The sequence below is a fragment of the Pholis gunnellus genome (assembly GCF_910591455.1).
Source record: "Pholis gunnellus genome assembly, chromosome: 22".
NCBI classification, from domain to species: domain Eukaryota; kingdom Metazoa; phylum Chordata; class Actinopteri; order Perciformes; family Pholidae; genus Pholis; species Pholis gunnellus.
Genome location: NC_136549.1, coordinates 2,959,243 through 2,981,746, shown reverse-complemented (window position 1 = coordinate 2,981,746; position 22,504 = coordinate 2,959,243). Strand labels below are relative to the sequence as shown.

General features: G+C 40.9%; 1 protein-coding gene across 2 annotated transcripts in view; it reads right to left on the bottom strand.

The window, feature by feature from the left end:
* dennd5b (DENN/MADD domain containing 5B) overlaps positions 1 to 22,504 on the bottom strand; it is a 71,707-nt gene that overhangs the window by 41,357 nt on the left and 7,846 nt on the right. The window contains exon 2 of one of the 2 annotated variants that reach the window (XM_079183865.1): positions 2,746 to 2,805. The exons of the other annotated variant lie outside the window; for it this stretch is intronic. Coding sequence (XP_079039991.1) covers positions 2,746 to 2,805 — 60 coding nt within the window. The remainder of the gene's footprint in view (positions 1 to 2,745; positions 2,806 to 22,504) is intronic. 2 annotated transcript variants of the gene reach the window in all.

Genomic DNA, 22,504 nt, shown 5'->3' with positions numbered 1-22,504 from the left:
CATGACATGCCGGCGTGTCGTGTGATATTCCTTTTCAGGCACCCTCTGGAGCTTTCTCGTGAATGAACACAACCGTGTTAACATTCAATGTTTCTCACTAAACTAAATTGAGAGTGAGAGTGAGACAGATAGAGAGATAGACAGATAGAGAGAGAGAGAGAGACAGAGAGAGAGAGAGACAGGTAGAGTGAGAGTGAGACAGATAGAGAGAGAGACAGAGAGAGAGAGACAGACAGACAGACAGACAGAGAGAGAGAGAGACAGAGAGAGAGAGACAGAGAGAGAGAGAGAACACACACATCATGGTCTCACTAGTTGGCTATGTGACCCAGGAGGTCCGGGGCTTTGTGTCTTCTCTGAAGCCCCTCGAGGTCTTTAACCACAACAAACAGAAAATGACAGGGAAAAGATGAAGAGGGGAAGAAAGAGAAAAGAAGAGCCTCACTCTGATTAAGCCCTCCATCCTTTACTTTTATTAACTCCCCAAAATCCAGTCTGCAAGCAGGGACAGACAGAAAACAACACAACAATAACCTGGAGGCAGGGAAACAGGACGACTGCATTTCTTTCACGAGAGTTTGCATGAAGAGAGGGGCGGAAGATAAAAAAAAGACTGATTTGGGAAACAAGCTCAGACAAAATTTGACCCAAATACTGTACAACGAAGAAAGGAAATGAAGCAGAGAGGGTGGTTTAGAGGATGAAATGTAACGATGGAAGTAATCCAGGTAGAAGTGGTGGAGACCAGACGTGATGTCAGCCTAACACAAATCTAATGAAGACTGAAGGGATTTCTCTATGAGGTAAATAATTGGGGGATTTATCTCTCAAAATCAAATCATGGATAGCAACTTCACCTAGTTCTACAAGTATAACACTGTAAATAAAGACAGATAATGTAATGTATAACATGGAGAGCATGAATCAATAAGTAAAGGTACACACAATTCACAGTATGTACCTCGGTTTTTGGGTCACAGTTCAGTACGTTTTCGGTACAATAAGGAAAACTAACATTTATTTAATTGTATTATTTTAGTTTATTATTTTGTTTCTATTATTGTATTGTTTATAAATACTTTTCATTATACAGTTACCCATTGACCATAATTCTAACTTTAACAGTTGAGGCATTTAAATACTGGAATTTTGTTAATACAAAATAAATAAATAATGTAAATATACTATTATGTAAATGTAACCGAAATAAATTCTCATTCTTATAACCGTTTTGCAAAAGCAATAGCTCCCTTCAGACCGTGATATGTTGTGATCACAGCTCAGGCTATTGCTTAAGTGTAAAAGGTTGTCTATGTGGCATCGTCATCCTCCCCAGATGGTTAACTTAACACCATCACATAACATCTTGACTCCGGGTCACAAGCTGCTTGCTTGATTTTTTTCTAATATCAGCTGATTGCAGTGATGATGACTTTTGTGTGAACTCACTTTGAATCCAGGCATTTTCTTCCACTCTGTCTTTTTTATTAGCATATAGAGCAATGTAGATATGATCCAGGTAACATTGAGGCCTGTCAGATAATTAAGTTATCGACTTATCGTACCATATATGGTCATGACCTCCATAATGCCTGCTATGTCTACATGTGTGTTTATTCACATAAGAACGTCACTGACATTTTAGCAAGCATGATGCCATAATAAACAGCAGAGTATTATGTACCCTTCTAAGAATTGGGATTGTGCAGACATTACACATTTTGGTTAAAAAGAGCCTTAGTCTCCATTTTTTTTAAATGTTTTGGTTTTGTGGTTTGATTCTATTGATGTTTCATTTATTTAGAATATTCAAATTTTTCTTTCACATTTTAATTCCACCGTCTGAATATTCTTTAGAATTAAAAGAGCATTGCCCTTTGAAACAGTGTATGCATTATTATCATATCAGTGGCATAAAAGGATCTTAAAAGAAAAATAATATCTCTAACCGTAATTATTTCTGGGACAACATATCGCCCCACAAAAGTAGTTATCATGACATCTCAGGGTAAATGTGGTGTTCCACAAGGACCAGCACTTGGACCACTTTTGTCATTACGTGTACATTTCTGTACGGCTGAAGGTCGTTTGTTTGGGGGGGGGGGGGGGGGGATCAGTAAGAAAACTAAAAAGGGGATTACTGCTCTAAACTGAATCTTGAGATTTAGTTTACCACTTAGAAATATGTAAAGCTAACGGACTATGGATTCAATCAGTAATTTGAAATGATTTCATATTGATGTAACTAGACATGTGACTCAAGTCGTTTTTTCTTGGCCAACTTATTTCAAGTCAAAGGTTATGTCAAATAAAGTCACGTCTTTAGTTAAGGCCAGTCAAGTCCGAGGTCACTTTGTCCCTCACTAGATCCTGCAGTCTGACCTGCAGTATCCTGTCTTTATAAAGAGAAATAACAAGGTATGAGTACTTGACTAATAATTATATTATTGGCTAATTTATTGAACCTGTTCAAAAATGATGACAAGGAATTGAATATGCAATATAATAATTGATATTCAATGAAATAAATGTAATCAAATAAAAAAACGTATAACTTTATAAACAAAAATGAACACAGACAGACAGTAATCCTGTCTCAAGTCAAGTCCAGAGTCTATAACTTCCAAGTCGTGTCTCAAGTCATGTATTTTCTGTCAAGTCATCAAATGACTGAGGAAAAGCAGGCGGGCATGCAGACAGCGTAGCGAACCGTGATGAACATTTGGAACAGTTGGTGGCGTTTACCTGTGGCTGCAGTGGCTGGATCCCGGCCTTGGCGGTCTGCTTCTAGCCATTGGTACAAAGCTATGGACGAGTCGCATGCAGAAACACATGGAGCAAAAAACAAAGAAGAGCGCAATGTCAAAACAAATGCACACAGAAAAGCAGATTAATAAATGCATGAGAATGAGTAGAGCATGAACATGAAACACACGCTAGCGATATCACAACAGAGCATGGCATCGCATTTAAGACTCAACACACATGAGATGGAGTATCAGCATTCTGAAATGGCACTTTTTATTAGAAACTGAACCACCATCAACCAGTACAATTATAGAGGTCAAATTCCCTAATAAGGAGGCCAAAGCAAAATGTCACAAAATGTAGACACAAGCAGAATGTTGGATAGAAATTGTGGGTCATCATCTGCAAAGTGTGACATTCTTTTCCGTCTCCTTATCAGACTTAAATGAATACTTTGTCTTAAGGGAGTAAAAAGTGCTATTTCAGAGGTGCAAGACTCAATGACAATGTTAAGATGCATGTCAGCGTCTGCTTTGAATTCATTTAGCTTGTGGTTTAGTGTTAAGCTGCAAACCCTTCGGAGTTAAACCAAGCAGCATTTGCACAGCAACAAACATTTCTGACATCATATTTAGATCTCAGTCCAACTCCTGATGTTTTCCAATAAAACAGAGCAGAGATGGAAGTTTGCATTTGTAATGTGAATATGACAAAATGTGTGCTTGTTTGAATATCTTGTCTTCTGGCCCACCATCATTAGATGCTCATGCTGTGCAGTCAAACTTTGTTCAAAGCCACACATTTCTCAGTGTTTCCAAAATAACTAATGTCGGGCAGAATACATTGAAAACGATGCACAAAACATCTAAAATATTTTTATTTGATTGACTGTTCCGGCAATAAAAAAAAAGTTAAAATATTTCACACTGAATCGTACATTTTCCATAATAATGTGAAACTGTAAAGCATATTGTGTTGTAGCCGCCCTGCCTGGTGAAAGCCCACTCCTTTCAAACTCAAAGCCCCCAGTTTGTAATGCCGGCATTCTGCTATAAGTCTCCGAGGTCGAGCCGAGTTAAACCTGATGACGTCATTACGACATCACCGGGATTATTTTCTTAGACTTGACAAAGCTCCTCCAGAGGCACAGAAGACATTATACAACTGTTATAACAGGGTGAGTATTACTCCCTGGGAGGATTTTACTGATGGTGAAGTATACAAATTGGTGGCGTTCCCCTTTAGGACATAGTAAACATATTTAGTGAAAACAGGCTGTTAATGTCTAGATTACATCTGAACAGAAACCAGCTAATCTTTCTGTTGATGGAGGTACTGTGTGAGCATACAGACAGCAGGCTGAATCCTGTGAGAGAATCACTAGGCTCAAGATTAGAAGACTTAATCAGCTCTCTCCTACACACGAAACACCGCAGGAAAAGCAGGGAGCTTTACACTAACAGCTTGTTAGATAGCTTCACCCAAAGTGCCTTGGTACAGTTTTGAGAAAGGTTTTGAACACAGAACAGGGGGCTATTTATCCCTAATCATAGCAGTGTTGGCCTTGTATAGACTTGAAATCTGTACTGGATTATAACGGCCATGTTTCGATCCAAAATGTTGAGCTCCATAATTCCTAAAATAGACTTAGAAGTGCACACTTTGGCCAGGTGTGTGTGTGTTGCTCTCTCTTACACACACACAGATAGGGACAGTACTCTAAGGTTCTATTTCATACTACTAATCTTTATGACAGACACAAACAAACACACACACACGCCTGTCAGTATTGTGTGAGTCTACAACATTCGAGTCTGCTATCTCATGCTGTTCCCTCCTCGGTGTGACTCTTCCTGTCTGGGACAGTTTCTTCCACAGACTCACTTATCTGTACACATGTTCCCTTTCTGCTGATTACAATCAAAGATTGTACACGATTCATTATTATTATTACATCTAGGATTATTTACGCCAAAACGGTTAAGCATTGGCAACCAATTCTTGGCCTTTGGTTGCAATCAGTGGCAACAACGTTTCAACATATGAAAAATAGGGGATAGCAAACAATCCAAAAATAAACATATTTTTAATATTTGTTGAATTATTGATACTTAAATATTGCTGTTACAGTCAGAACCGGAAACCAGCCAACGCTGCCCCTGCGTCGGTGCGTTTCCTGGCCTGCACACAGGCGTCTCTTTTAGAGGCAATGGCGAAGCAAAGTCATTTGTTTGACTGTGGGGTTAAAAGTTTGACTAACTGATGTTTATTATTAAGATGATGTATAACTGCATAGCATCTAAATAATTCAAAATATAAGGTGACTAAAAATGTAAAAAGTGTCATCGGGCAAGATACTGAACCCCAAATGTGTGAAGCATTAGATTAGATGATGATACTCGTATGGCAGCCTGAATGGGTGAATATTGACGTGATATACAGCACTGTGAGTGGACAGAGGACTAGAAAGATGCTTTACAAGTTCAAGTCCATGGTTGCCTGGTAAAGAAAACCGATGAGTTAATGGTCTACAACATGCTTATCCACTGGTATGGTACGCTCATTTTCTGAAAAACAAAGTCCAAACGATGGATTATCACAACCTCCTTCCCTACATAATGGAACTGTTCACAGATCAGTTTTCTCATTATGCACAGGAGAGGATATTTTTTTTCCATCGTGTGCTGACACCACAGGAGCTGCTGTGCCTCCTCGGACCGAACAGAAAGTCCCACCAGTCATCATGTGAAATGAGGTGCCACTTCGTTCAAACGGTGGAAAAGTCACAAATGAGGGGAACTACTCAGCTGCTGTGTAACAGGAAAACCCCACACAGCCACACACACACACACACACACACACACACACTATCTGCTTCTTACATCACTGCACCTCCGTCAGTTTATCTGCCCGGCTCTGTTCACTGTTATCTAATTTCTCATAGTTCATTCATCGTAACTTTCTCAGAAAAAAATCGGAATCATGTAACCAATCTTTCTGCTTCAAATGAGGTCTTTAGAAAACACACACTCGCTCTCATGGATCCCTGCATGCACGGATTGCACAGGAGACTAATGATGCGGTTCAGAGCGATTATATAGATCAGAATTGGCATGAGATCAATCAGCGGCAGTATTAAACTGATTGAGTATTGGTCTGCTGCTTGGTTGCCACTAACATCCATTACATCTGATGTTGCTCTGATACTCTTCCAGCTCAGTCCTGGTAATCCATTTTACTACACGGTTTAAATATAGTTTCAATAATAAAGTGTAATAAATACTTTGTTGCAGAACCAACCCAACAGTGAATGTATCTCCTTACAAGTACTGGGTGTGTATCACAGCCTGATACGTCTCCTTCCTCTGTGCCTTAGAGCTCCATTGTTGTTCAAAAGTTATTAAAAGCACATGAGTGAGCCACACTGTTGCACTGAATGACATGTTCCTTCATTATCATGAACACAGTTTTATTTGAATTTAATCCCACATACACCTCCCTGCTGCCTCACTAGAGCTCCAAATGTGCTAAACATTGTCCCCAACAAATGCACTGTTTCCTCCCGTTTGAGTAACGTAAGAACTACAGTGACCAGCTGTTTTAGGAAATATCTGAGCTTTTATTTAAAAAACAAAACAACTGTATATTTGAGCAGCTGATTAGACATTGACACAAGTGGAGTTTTGGTGCTCTGGCAGGTTCATCCGTTTGTAATAAGTACTGCATGAGCGTCAGTACAGAGCATGAGGACTTGTCTCTTACAGTGTGGTGAAAACAGCAGCAGAGCTGCATCAGAGCAGGATCTTCCCTCGGCTGCTCACTGTACAGCAAACTAAAGTAATTACATGGGAGAGTCAGTGTTGATCCTCTGGGACTCTGTATTGATACAGAGGACTGTTTTCAGCCAGATTCAGATTTATTATAATGCACTCTTTACCCTTAATTCCCACTGTTGTTTCACATCCCTCGTTCATTTTAACCCACGGTCTTCTCTTCATTACGGTGGAGTCCTTTCCACCAGGTGCTCTGTACACTCCTCTATTTAGCTTTAGCTCTGTTGTTGGGGATGTTTCAACCGTTTCTGTTTGTTTGTGAGGTTGTTTGTGTGGTTTCAATTCAACCTGCACACATTTCGATATTGTATCTCATACATAATAGTCATGACCATCTGAATTAGAACACAGCACTAAGCTTAACATCAGACATGCAGTTATTCATAATTTTACCTATTACCAAGAGCCTTCAGAACTACGTCTGTCTGTGGAAACGACATCACTCTCCGACCAATGTTTGCTGAGTAATAATCACCTATTTACACAACCAAGAAACCACTTAAGATCCCCTTGAAATCCCTTGTTGAGTCAGACAAAAGCGGCCTGTTTTATTTTCAGATTTCATTTTCATCACCAACGCTGAGCGAGGAGTGAGAGCAATCTGTTCCCTCGTTCCTCAACTCCTCCCCTCTCCCCTTGTCAAGGTGTTAAGTATGTGGTTGCCACGGGTTACACACCGGGACTGAGAAAGCAGCTCTGCCATTAAAAGTGAATGAGAGTGTGTGTGAGGAGCCGGCCGGGCCTCTGTGGACAGCCCTCAGTGATGCCTACCAAAGTTGAATTGCAAAGCAGCTGCAGCGCAGCAGTTCAATAACATTGGATACATGTAGCTTGTGAGTGTGTGTGTGTGCTTACTGTGTCTCTAACTGCCTCTTTCTTTGTTATTCTTTCAGTCTCCTTATAAACGGTCACACCTCTCATTTTCTGCTATCCACAGCAAACCTTCTCGCTCAATGATTACATCGTTTTATGAATACTTTTATTTAAAGTACTTCATACTTGCTTCTACACGGAACAATGTCATTAGTCATGGCAAGTTAAGGGCTGGATACCAGTGACATGCAGTGAGGTACGTGGCTGGTGATGCACTGACTCTTTCAGAGTCAGATTTACAAATATATGAACCCAATATAGAGCAGCTTAAATCACCATTCAATTGGCAGCTTGCATATTGACTACTGGTTGTTTTTCATATTTCATATCAGCATTATTTACACACACATACGTAAGGTACATATTTGATTCCACCAGGAGCGTGTGCACCGCGATCTGCGACCTGCCCCACCGACCTGTGTTGCAGAAGCGGAGCGCCCGCGGGCGCCAGCCGCGAAAACCGCGAGATCCCGCGATAATCTGTAACAACCACGGATTTATAAAGAGAACCATAAACACATAAAAGATTACTTTACCTGTCTGACATTGAATTGCTGTTGATTTGGTCATATTTCCCTGTTTTTTGAGAATTGTTAAAGCTTAGATATTGAATCTTAAACGTTTGCGATCAAAGCAAAATATAAGAAGAAGAAGAGAAGTGTAGAAGAAGAGTAACGGAACTACAAGCATGAACCCGACCCGTGGGCTCTCGCACGCCCCCTTCATTGAAGCAAAGGTACTGTTTGCCTCCCCTCGGTGCTTTTTCACTGCGGTTTCTGTCAGATCAGCAAAACTAAATATGTTCTACACACATGTGCACATACATGACCTATTCTATGGAAAGAAAGGACATATAATACAAGTGTCAACAAATATTACAGTGGTGACAAACAATGAGAAAGCAAAAGGCACACGCTCAACCCAGTTAGTGAGGGATTGCGCAATCTGAGATGAGGCACAGCTCGTCGCTGCCTCACCTCGCGTGTCTCCTCTCTGTTTGAACAGGACATGCACAAATTCAGTGATTTTGATTATAAAAATGCTTAAAATGATTGAAATCATACAGAAATTACATTTATAGCAGAGATCAGTAGATAAATATTATTTATTTTATTTTATCATTATTTGTTTTTTACTTTTCATCCCTTGCCTCCCCTGACCCGCACGTCCCTGCTGGATACACATGAGGCAGAATGGATTCAGTCTTTTTTGTGACTATAAGATCCAACAGATGATCACACATGCGGTATATTGAGGTCTACTTCCATGGACACACCAACCCGGTCCCATTCCCAGGGCGTCAAATACCAGCGTTTTGTATGAGATGCACCAGGCTTTCCATTTACTCCAATGCAAACCCATACGCAGCAACATTAGACGCTCAGAGCCACTGCTCCAGAAGTCAGGTGACATAGGATCAAGTTTGCATATGGTAGGAGGTTGGGGTGGATGGATGAGTAAAACAAATGAAGGACTTTCACCCAGGAGATCGCAGTTCGTGTCCTTGTGAAACCAAAAGTCAACATTACATGAGTATGTAACTATGTAAGTGAAGTTACGTAACAAATGCACTTACTTTTACCCAAACCACAATGTTTGACTAAACCTAACCAGGTGACGGCAAGGGGTCCTGACCAAGTGTCCTGATTGAACAAGTTGAGAAGGAGAACAGGTTGGATACACACACGTAGTAGAAGGCTGAAATGAGTTTGGAGGGAACCAGTGTGATGCTGACTTCCGGGGTTTGTCTGTGAAAATACATCATCTCTACAGAGAACATCTGATTCATCATGTGACAGTTCCTGCCGTGATGCCGTAATATCATATCATTTTTATTCTGATCTTGAATAATTGCTTAGAATTATTTAGATTTTTGCAATTGATTTTTTTTTTTGTGTATTTCAAATAGCTATTTAGAAATTTACTTAATGATTAATGCGTAATGCCAAAAATGTCAATTCACAAATGTGAGGATTTGCTGCTTTTTACTTTCATTATTTTAATAATATTAAATTATTTGTATAACATTTTAGGTTTTGACTGTTGGTACAAGCGTTAAGGTGTCACTTAAGGCTCTGGGTTATTATGACGATATTTCTCACTTTTTTCAGAATTTTTACAAACCAAACAATCAGTGAACGTATCGAGAGAATTATCACCAGAATAATCCACATGGATTATGGATTAATCCATCCATCCACTCCCATACAAAATAGTAACAAATTTGCTCCATCTCAACCAACAACAGCAGTAAAATGCTTCCTACACAAGAATGTATTAGTAATAATAATAATCTAATGATATAATAATATATCAGCCACAGTTGCATGAATACTTTAAAATACTTACAAACTTTTACAGAATTTTACTTCCCAATGAGCTTCTAATACAACTGTTCAGAAAAAATGGTAAATATTGATTATACAATAACCATAACAGTTTGCTGCAAAGATAAGATTTATTTACCCCCTCCCTCTGATAATCATCAAAATAATGAGGTCATTTCCATCATAGACACCCCTACAGCCCCCCCCCCCCTCCCCCAACAGAGTATCATATGACACACGCTGCATCATTAGAGCCACAAATCACTTAATGCACCTCTAATTACATCCAATAGGCCCCATGAGAGTACACATACACTAGTATGTAAATGAACACACACACACACACACACACACACACACACACACACACACACACACACACACACACACACACACACACACACACACACACACACACACACACACACACACACACACACACACACACTCTTTATACACGGAACACAATGAGGAGAGAGAGTGTGAGGCAGCATCTCATTAGAGCCCCTTACTGAGCAAAGATTCAGGGGAAAGTGCCCACTTACAGCACACACACACACACACACACACACACACACACACACACACACACACACACACACACACACACACACACACACACACACACACACACACACACACACACACACACACACACACGTATGTGGAGCTTATTGCCCTGCTATACAGGGTGATCAGACAACCTGCTCTAGGAGTGTGTGTGTGTGTGTGTGTGTGTGTGTTTGTGGGTCCGTGAGAGCAAGCGGACGGAAAAGCAAACTCTGTAAATCTCCAGCCGACTGAGAGACGACGCTATCAGCGTCTCACCAGCATAAAGGGTACAGACAGCGTGTGTGCACGGCTTTGAAAGCATGCCTGTGGTCCTCATTATCCACCGCCTCCGGGGCTTTGAATGTCTCGTGCCACTTCACTGCTGAATATGTCCCCCCCCCCCCCCCAAACAGCCTGTAGAGCTACTGAACTACTCAGGTCTGGTTGGAATCACATTGGTCAAAAGGAGAGAAATCCGCAGACATAATTTATTGTTCATGAGCCATCCAGACAGATTTCACAACATTTCTGTCATTGGAGCAAATAAAACGAGGCTTGAAACATGTAGACATCACTCTCGAAATCGACCAGCAGACATTGCGCCAAACGCTTTTCAAACTTGTTTTTCAAGCGGTACTCCAGCAATCCCATCAGTATTGATCCCATAAGGCAGGGGACTTGAAAGAGACGGATACCCCAAATACAGTAGTAGCAGAGTCCTGAATGTTTGACTGTAGCCTGGATCCAGAAATAGAAATAGAATAGAAGAGCAGAACTGACATTGAACTGCTTTTCGTGGTCATCCGACTAGGTCAGAGGAAAATGGTGATTGTTGTTGGTCGTTACATCAGTGGGACCTTTAAGAGGATCACACGTGGTGGCTCCAATGATTGAGTCCACAACTCTGTGCATGTTACAGTATATACCGTTGCAATGACAACATTATATATAAAGATCAGCACCGCTCTGACCATCCTGCTGCGTTGATTTGAATGTCCCTTCTACTTCTATTCTATTTCTATGACCAAGATCCAAAAACACTGATCCTACATTCCTCATGCGATCACATCTCTTTCTTTCTGTGTCTCTTTATGGTGTTTTGTGTCCCTTAGTCATTTTGCGACTTTGTGTTTTTTTTTGTCTCTGAATTTTTTTTGTGACACTTTGTGTGTGTTTTTTGTGATTATTATGCACTTTTGAAGATGTTTTGTGTCTCTTTGAGGTTGTTTTGGATCTCTTTATAGTTTTTTTTGCATCTCTTTGTGGTTGGTTTTTTGTCTCTTTGTAGTCAGTTTGCATGTCTTTGTGGTCGTTTATAGTTTTTTTTTAATCTCTCATGTCTTTGTGTCATTATGCGTCTTTTAGAGGTAATTTTGCATCTCTACGTAGTTCGTCAAAAAGCACCTATAAAATATGAAGTATAATAGTAGTATCTTTGCCTTCAGAATGCAGCAGGTCTTCTCACAGGGCTACAACCCACTGCTAGTACTGCCAGCTCTGTCCCCATTCAGCAGCAGTTAAGAAAAGACAATTCTTCTTCACGGCCAAAGCTCCACTACAGATCAGCAGGGGTTGATCTACTGTTCCCATCCATCAGGCTTCACCGTCACATTCCACCACACAGTGCTGCACCTGCTGCAACTGGGCAAGCCGCCTGGCCACACACACACACACACACACACACGCGCACGCACACGCACACACGCGCGCACGGCTAGCTGGGCTGCAAACACCTGGCACTGGGCTGCACGAGATCAGCACCCATCTGTCTCCTTGGCAACAGGGCAACTGAAGATGGGTTGGGGGCTGTTGTTGTTGTGGTGGCAGTGGGGGGGGCAGTGGTTAACACCTTCTAATCTCTTAATCATTATGAGTTATCCATACATGATGTGGATCAGGGCTGTAGGGAGGCAGGGCAAATGTGTGTGTGTGTGTGTGTGTGTGTGTTACAATGGTCGAGTGTCCCAGTGCCAGGGCTAAACTGGCTCTACTGGCCCTATTCAGGACGCTACCGTGGTGATGTCACCGCGCTGTCATGCTGTCAAACACGGCTTTGTTCCATTATCCGCTTTAAGGTGGCGAGGAGGAGGACGGAGGGAAGAGGAGGGAGGAGAAAAGAGAAAGGAGGTGTTTTCATTCAGGCACATGCTCTGGTTGCTCCCCTGGGTCCTTCCATTACGGGATGCTTCTGCGACCCCGCTTCATGACTCACTGTCACCTGACTGTATTAGCAGCTGCTGTTGATTCACTTCTTGTTCAGACTTCAGATAACTGGCTGATGAGAGCAGATTAGATAACCCTCACTACGCGTGTACATATGCAGCGATAGAGGATGATAACACCGAGGGATTTGGAGAGGAAAACGTGTCCCCACCAGTCCATTTATCCCCCGTTAGGCTGCGGACGCCACAGTGGCAGACGTCCAGCATTCTTTACTCATGACTCAATCGAGTCAGAGACGAGCTCTGCTGCAGCTGCACACCAACTTAAGTAATGACAAGTAAAAACCAGCAATACTCCTTTCACTTTTTGCACTCGGCTTTTTCCCACAAACATCCATAAATATATCAAAACTTACTTGTCTAACAAGTAAGTAAATAGGCTATACTGAGTGAAATATTCAAACCCAAGATGGTTGCACCATTCCATCCAATTAAATTAATCTTGTGCATCACATTTGTTCAGCCAGGCATTGCATCTATGGGCTAAAGTTTAGAGTGATTTTATGTGAGTTTGTCATTGGTCAGCACAATATAATAGGTGAGAGTAAAACAAGGAAATCCAGCCAGAGGCCTGTTTACTGGGAAAACTAGATAGGCATACAGAAAAATGGAATAAAAACCAAGAACAAATAGCAATAACGCACAACACAAATTGGTAAATATACAGTATAATTTAAAGTAGTTTTAGCATGTAATAAAGATAATGTTTGCTTATTTTGCAACCAATGAATGTGCCTTGGCTTTTGTGCTGACTAGATTTGGTTCATGACTAACAAGTTGATCTTTTTTTTCTATGCTCCAGCATCTCCATAAAGTTTGACAGACAGAATTTCATGAATGGTTAAAGCAACAGAGGCCGATTTGTCCAGACTTTTAGTCCACTAGCATTTCGTTTTTATCAATACACAAACTGTTTCCCCACAGTTTTGCTACATTTAAACATATTTATTTTTTTACACGCAAATTGGAAATGTACATTAAAAATAACGTGGATGAAAGTGCAATCTGTGATGCATTTGATACATGGTAATGACTTGCAAATTAAATGCCACCAGATAAAACCTGTGACCATTTTACATTTTGAATATTCTCACGTAAACTGAACAGTATTCAACAGGTTCATGCCACTGTAGACAATAAAGTGACAGATACTACAGTACATGCTCTTTTAAAAGGATGTACTGACTAGATTTGTAACTTCTAGCTGTCTGGGCTGCTGTGTGTGTGTGTGTGTGTGTGTGTGTGTGTGTGTGTGTGTGTGTGTGTGTGTGTGTGTGTGTGTGTGTGTGTCCGTGTGTGTGTCCGTGAGTGCGTTAGCAAACGACAGCTGTTCTTGCAGCAGCTGCAAGGCTATGACGTGGTGGTGATGGAGAAGTGTTTGATGGGGGTGAAGAGAATATATTTATAGAAGTTGATTATTAAGGCAGTCAGGTGTGCGTGTCAGGCTCAAGTCTCACCTGTCTTCCTGCATTTCTCAATTAGTGTTCACTTTATGTCTGTGAAAGTCAACTCCTCCTGCACAGTTTCACAATAAAACATCCCTTCCTGAGATTTTAAATGTAAAACTACAATCTCAAGACATTTATGAGTTTTATTAAAAGTAGCTTAACTATAACGGAAATAATGTCAAAGTAGAAGTGATCAAAATGAATTAGTAAATTAAGTTTAATAACAAAAGACTTTAAATGTGAAAGGTTCTATTTGTTGAGTTTCGTTGAGGCAGCTTAACACTGCAAAGTCGAAGCTTTTGAAATAAATTAGTAAACAAGAGCAGTAATAAAGACTCAGATTGGAGAGTATGATATAACATACCATTATTTGAATACTGGCTTTTATTTGAGGATGTGTGATAATAGGACTTCTGAAATGTTGACTTTCCTAGCAGCACATGGATGTTGCTTTATGATTTCATCTGTTACTTTCTGAGAGCATCATCTTTGTTGGCAGAGGTGACACAATGCAGCATGGACCGAGCCTGTGTGTCGTCTGAATGAACACAGAAGGTGAAGGGAGTTTAACGGGCATCGCACGGAAACATGTAGCGATCCACAGCGAGGGACGACTCCTAGAGACAGAAAGACGGATCTAAGACGCAGCGAGGCTCGCGGCGATGCTGAGACGTGATGGGGTGTGTGGGCGACGAGCGCACGAGAGAGAGAGATTAAATCAACGGGAGTACAAACAGGACTGGCAGAAGGAGGAGGAAGTGAAGGAGAGGAGGACACAGCCGACGTCTCATCACACGGGACAGAAACAGAGCTGCTTTTTACAAAACAGACATGACAAAACAGGACCTGAATCACCCGGACAGTTTTAGTTGTTTGACAGAATATAAAAATAGATATTAGAGGGGGAATAACGACCTGTTTAACTTCCCAATACAAGCTCTAAGCGATATATAATACATTATTTAAACTACTAAAGCCAAGTGAATAATTACAATACAATCATTTATTTCCTTATCATTTGAATTTTGTGTCTTTTTTTTCTCCAAAATACCAATATGGATGAGAATAGCAAGGTACAAGGACAACATAGTTATTGTTGACGGTTTAAAAAAAGGAAACCAATTAGTTATTAGTATCTCTTTTGTATATTTGCGATTGCTCCTTAATGAAGCAAAAGTATTTTTATCTAATTGCTCGATTAATCGATGGAATAATGGGTAGAACATATAAATACTGTCATCACTCATTTATTATTTCTAGTCCATTTTAGTTTTTTATCACCTTCAAGCAACCAGGAATAACACTCAAGACGTCCTTCACTAAAAGCTTTCCCACATTACCCCTTCTGTGGCTGGTGACTTTCTATTTTGTGTGTGTGTGTGTGTGTGTGTGTGTGTGTGTGTGTGTGTGTGTGTGTGTGTGTGTGTGTGTGTGTGTGTGTGTGTGTGTGTGTGTGTGTGTGTGTGTGTGTTTAATACTTTTAGACTTACTTTTAAACTGAATTGATTGGAATTATTGAAAGGGTTAAAACAAGAGAAACTATCAAGTTGTCCGGAATGAGTGCAGTGGGATCTACATTAAGCTAATTTACACATTACATTGACTGAGTCACTTGATATATGTGTCTAATTGTTGACTCTAAGCAAAGACATGCCTCACTCTTAAACTGGCTCTTTGGAGCATAAATGGCCCTGCTTCTAGAGCCTCTGTTCCCTTTGCAGCTCGACAATTACACAACCTCAAACCAACCAAATCCTAACATTCAACCACACTGTAGAACAAAATGCATTCCAACTTCCTCAGGTCATGCTACAGAAAGTAAGTAAAGGACGGATCCTCTTAAAAAGATAATTTATTTGTATTCAAATGTAATTTCAAAGCAATCAATGCACTACAATAAGGTTTTTACATTGTGCTTGCAGAAGCAATAAAGGAGTCAAAAGAGAGAGGTGAGGTCTGACTCGGCCTCCTTTGATATCCTCCATGAACGATCAGATTACAGAGGTAGAGGGTTTTTTCCAGCTGTGCTCAGCAAGGTGCACCCACAGATTCTACAAAAAAATAAAGAGATCCAGTTGGATGTACAAACCTGGCTCTAAACACACACCATTCACAGCTAGACTTAAAGCAGCCCTGAAGAGCCTCTTCAAACGCTGTGATCACTCCAACAGTGCTGGTCCCATGGTTCCATAAAGCCTGCGGTGGACATCTTTGATCTTTAGGGAACATCAGTTCACAGGGCAGTTTGAGGGGAGCAGTGAAAACAAGGAGTTGTCTTCGACTTTCCTTAATTAAGCTATGTGTTTACATGACCAGAGGAGGTTTGTTAATGACACTACCCCTTACAGCTTAAGTCTTGATGTTGCGACTGTACCCAACAATGATTTTCAAAATAAATCTGCTGATAATTTGAGCAGTCGATTAGTCTATAAATGCCCATCACAACAACAACAAAAAAAGTCAGCAGACTTTCACCCAGGAGACCGCTGTTCATGTCCCATGTGAAACCCAGAAGTTATTGGCTTATTTTTCACGTATCTTCCGTACATCATTTCTTTAGTTATTTTAAGCCAAACGGTAATCTTTTCCTAAACTGTAGTTTTGTTGCCTAAACACCGCAAGGGCTTGAAAAAGTGCAGTGATCGCTCATGTTGCTGTTTATTTATAACTTTTCTTAAGATATGATATGAACCGAAAATAGTCCCCAACAAATGCGCTATTTCCTCCCGTTGGAGTAATGTTTGATCAAAAAAAACTACAGCGACCAGCTGTTTCAGGAAAATACTGAGCTCTTTAAAAAAATGAAACCAAATGTTTGTGAGGCGTTTCTAAAGATTTACATCTTAAGTAGAAACCAATGAGCTTGGAGCTGGGAGTCACAGACTGGGTAGGAAAGTAGTGAGAGACGGACCAACACATTGTTGGTTTGATTCTTTTCATGAAATTTCTTTATAAAAAATATATAGTATAATGCCAGCTTTATTTCTAAACAAGAACTAATTTTTCTTATTTCTCCGTTAGTTCTGGCTTGTAAATGTTTATCCAATCACCAGTATTGTTAGTCTAATGTCGGTCTCATTGACACACACATCTCTATCCCAAACCAATTCCAGACTTTGTTTGTCTTGGGGGTTTTGTCAGAACACATCAGTGAAACTGAATTTGTGGGCTGGCTGGATGTCACCGGGAAGTACTTTACAAGTTTCCCTGTAATAAACTTTTCACGGTCCATAATGTCCACGGAGCTGTCCACAGAACAATAACACACAGAACAATAACAAACATAACAAACAGCCATGTTCATGTGCCGACATTTTAAAGCTGAATGCTTTCAAGCCTGGCCGGCTGACAGCCGACATAAATGAGTCCATATAATCAGAAGGAGAAAGGACGAAGGTGTGTGAGAGGAGGGGGTGTGGAGCTGTTAGGGGCTCTCTTTAGCTCATCAACCCCCTTTGGCAAAATAAGTCTTGCTTTAATGCTCTCCTGTCGCCACGGCAACCCCTGTGCATCCTGTGGCCTATAGAAAAGCTGAAGGGCCTCTGTTAATAAAGGTTACGTCATCTCCATCTGAACCCAGGCGCATGTTAATTGCATTGCTTTCGAGCCAAAACCTGAATTAAAGTAGTAGCGGTAAATATTTGGATCCATTCATCGACTATTGACACTTTGGAATGAGTTGCTGATTGCAGCAGCATATTGGCCAAGTATGCGTGCACATACAAGGAATTTGACTCCCCAAGCTGAAGACATGCACAGCAAAGCTAGGCAAATACATGTAAAGAATAGACAGGACTGTTTTGTACACAAGAAGTGAAAAAATTGGTGGATATATGAACATTATATGGGCCTAAATATATAAATTCATATTCTGCCGAAAACTTAAAAGCTTTCTATTAATTGGCCGGTAGGGAAATTAAGTTTTGCGCTGTGCACTGTGAGGTGAATGTATGGGTAGAAATCTTCAAACTCTAATCAAATATAAGATGAAACATATCATTACATCACGCAATATCTAATAAGTAAAAACTTCACAATGTGTCTTTAAAATATTAGAGTTAATAAAGTTAATCAAACTCCCAGGGGGACAAATCATTGATATGTGTGGAGTGTGTGTGTGTGTATACATGAGGAGTGTGTTTAGTGGGTGCTGCCTACAGAGCTACACTGGAGCACAGGGACACAACTCACTAGTGCATTTCATGCAAATACCCAATCTGCTTGAATCTCATCTGTTAAACCAGCTACAAAAACATGTGTCCACACAGGATTGTGAATGATGTTCTGCTTTCCATGCAGCAGATCAAAGCTCAGATAACACAGCTGTGAGCACTGGACCAGTGGATGGGGAACAGTATCAATACTGAAATAGAGGAGTCACTACTACGCTCACATAATTAAGGACAAGATAGTTTCATTATATTTGTTTTTTGCATACGAGACAAATTTTCTTATAACCTTTAACGGGAATTATTCTCTGGCTCTGAAGGAGCTTTGAAAATAACTCTGATGATGTCATAGTGATGTCACCTGGGTCATCTCAGTTTAGGCCTATAGGCTACAAATGTATACGCAAATCCAGCGCTATAAATCAGGGGTGTGGCGTTTGAAAGATTTAGGCGACTGCCAGGCACGGAGGGTTTGACAAACAGATTCCATTTGTTGCATTATGGGAAATGTAGGATCCAGCTGTTTTGGACTAAACGTCTGAAAATCTTGGCCTCTGCTGTGTTAACCATTATTTTCTGTCACATGCAATGACTCCAACTTTATGGAAGGGTAATACTAAACTGGAATGCAAATCTGATAGCAAAATACAGTTTCTTTCACCAGATGATCAGTAGTAGTAGTACTCTTCCCACCAGTCTGGCTCTCAAGATTAATCATTTCTGCTGTCCTGTCCCATTTTACCCTTCATTCCACTGGGATAAACAACTCAAGGCCCTGGTGCAGGAATAGCTGAGAGTCTGTCTAATCTGCCTCGACGAGCCCACCAATTACATAACCTGATGTTACATTGAGGGGAGAAGAGAGGGCTTCGACTGAGGAGGGAACGTGAAGTTCAATCACACACACAAACGGAACCAACTAATTGGTGATGATGTGGTGCTGCAGGAGATTTGGTTTGTTAAAAACATTCTGGGGGATTCACATTGAGCAGCTGTGTGCTGTGACAATCCCACTGGGTGGATCCCTTGCTGTGCTGAGCTCCCACTAATATTACTAATTGATTACTAATTATCTCATTATTTAGTCATTTCAATTTGATGCAGTTAGCTGTTGGGTTTATAGAAAGGGTTTAAATAAGTAAATTAGAATAATATATATATATATATATATATATATATAGATAGATAGATAGATAGATCATAGATCAATTGCTGTTTATGGACACATGGACTGCAAGCTGTCAAGCAAACTTTCTGTCAGGTATTTTTCTACCTGGACCCTATTTTCCCATGTTTTGGTGTGTCAAATGTTTTTTGAAATTGGTCCAGTATTCAATTACTTCAGCCGCTATGTTACATTACGTCCACTAAAATGTCTTGTTTCTTCCACTGACAGGCTCAGATTATTATTTGTTGTGTCTGATAACATTATGGAAAGAAGCCTACCGAAAAGGAGGAGAGTTTTGTTCTTGATGCCGGAAGACAACAGTGAAAATGTGAGTGAGAGTTGGAGAGATTGTGCCGGATAAACTCTGTTGTCTCAGAGTACAGAAAACTTAGATTAGGATTATCCAAAAGATTCTCATTGACATGGCTGAATATTGAGATGATTTCGACAATGTAGATGAGGTCTTTCAATTCGGTGGCCGCCTGTATTTATTTGAGCCAGACTATAATAATAGTAGGGATAATGAGAGAGCGAGAAGCAAAAGAGGGTGAACCAGCTGCTGCAAGCCTGCAAAGCTCTGGACACTGGAGGTGTGACCCTATGCACCACAAAAGAAGAACGCTGTGAAAGATTCCAGAGACTTTTCCTGGACTAAGTCTGGACCAAGCGGAAGGTAAAGAAACCTGAGCCTCTCAGTGTCAAAAAGAAGCACTTTTAGTCAACGTAACGTTACATCGACGCTGTGCAATGACTGTCGCAGCTCCAGGTTGAAAAAATACTTTACATGGAGCATTACAATGATAAAATACTCTTCATACAGGACTTTGGAAGATGTAGCAGAAGAGGGACAGAAAGGAGGGAGACCAGAGGCAAAGGCCTGTTTTCAAACAAATACAGAAAGTTAGTAAAAAGGCGGTGAAGGAGAACATGACATGGAGCAGCTTATCTGATAGCGGTCATGCTTTGTTTACCCAGCCTTATCACTCAGGCCAGAGGCCAGTGGATGAGTTGGAACTCAGATCAAAGTCTAATTAAACAGCCATCAGAAGCACAAACACACACGTGTTCTTTCTTCTAGAACAAGTCGACATGACGGATCAACCAAGCGTCCTCATAACATAGACAGACACATTTCTGTCCTCATTCCTGAAAGAGCACTATTGAGTTTATATAAAGACATAACAGATATGTGCATGAGAAGAGGCTTCATGCCTTGGCAATCTCTGTCAAACACTCACTGTTGCTGATTATTAGCCTGAGAAGCAATTATATAATAAATAAATGCTCGGTAATGCTCTCTATATCCGGCGTCCACTGTGTGTGTCCCGCATGTCTCACAGTGAGGTGAGGGCCTGTCAGCGGCTCTACTCTGTCATACTTACCGTGGTGCAGCCTATCACGGTTATGTAAGGAGATTTACAGCCTGACATAACAGCGCATTCTACGCTGGTACAATGATGAGGTTTCCTCTGAGCTGATGACGCCTGTGTGTGTCCCTGGGGACTCACAAGGTGTTATATTACCGGCATAACATTCAGCAATCAATAAACATTCACTCTGAGTCATTAATCACAGCTCTTTCAGTTTTGGTCAGAATCTGTCCAGCTTGTTTTCCCCAGTCACCGTTGGAACAAGGGCATGGAGTTTGCTTGAAACAATTATTCAAATTATCAAAATAGTCGCAGATCGTTTTTTTTGGTCGATCAACTAATCATTTAATCGACTGATCATTTCAGCTCCATCTTTGGTGTCATTGCCCAGAAATTCCACTGTTGGCTCTATGTAAAAGGGTTTGAAAAGAGATTCTTGAGGATATAGATTGGAAAAAAATTACAAGAACGGTAACTGTATATAAACTGCAACAGTTATGTGCATGTTCTTCACTGCTGTCATTTTCACAATGAGCGCTTCTGGGTGCTCGTTGGGAAGTATGTCCATTCTGAAGGCCTATTGTCCTGTGTCCACTAAGTCTTTGTTCAGTTTTTGATAATGCTTATGGTTTTTTGACGCTTATAGTTAGGGCTGGCTCAGGTTTATAGTTAGGGCTGGCTCAGGTTTATAGTTAGGGCTGGCTCAGGTTTATAGTTAGGACTGGCTCAGGTTTATAGTTAGGGCTGGCTCAGGTTTATAGTTAGGGCTGGTTCAGGTTTATAGTTAGGGCTGGCTCAGGTTTATAGTTAGGGCTGGCTTAGGTTTATAGTTAGGGCTGGTTCAGGTTTATAGTTAGGGCTGGCTCAGGTTTATAGTTAGGGCTGGCTCAGGTTTATAGTTAGGGCTGGTTCAGGTTTATAGTTAGGGCTGGTTCAGGTTTATAGTTAGGGCTGACTCAGGTTTATAGTTAGGGCTGGCTCAGGTTTATAGTTAGGGCTGGCTCAGGTTTATAGTTAGGGCTGACTCAGGTTTATAGTTAGGGCTGGCTCAGGTTTATAGTTAGGGCTGGCTCAGGTTTATAGTTAGGGCTGGCTCAGGTTTATAGTTAGGGCTGGTTCAGGTTTATAGTTAGGGCTGACTCAGGTTTATAGTTAGGGCTGGCTCAGGTTTATAGTTAGGGCTGGCTCAGGTTTATAGTTAGGGCTGACTCAGCTTTATAGTTAGGGCTGGCTCAGGTTTATAGTTAGGGCTGGCTCAGGTTTATAGTTAGGGCTGGCTCAGGTTTATAGTTAGGGCTGGCTCAGGTTTATAGTTAGGGCTGGCTCAGGTTTATAGTTAGGGCTGGCTCAGATTTATAGTTAGGGCTGGCTCAGGTTTATAGTTAGGGCTGGCTCAGATTTATAGTTAGGGCTGGCTCAGATTTATAGTTAGGGCTGGCTCAGGTTTGCCTTGGACCAGCCCCTAGATATGCTGCTATAGGATTAGACTGCAGGGGGACTTCCTAGGATACACTGAGCTTCTCTATCTCCTTCTGTAGGAGTTCATGTGCCATTAATGCACATTACTAACTTTGCTTCTTCATTGTAATATTGTGACACAATTTAAATGTAGATTTGTTTCCCCCTGATGTAGCCTATACAGCTACAGTTAAGGTATACACGTTTCTGAGCTTATTGCACTGTTTTAGATGAGAAACCATGAATAATACAAGCTACAAGGAATATCAACCCTTGAGTCTAGAGGACATGATGTGACATTCACAGATAGCACCACAGGGAAACAAGAGGCTTGGT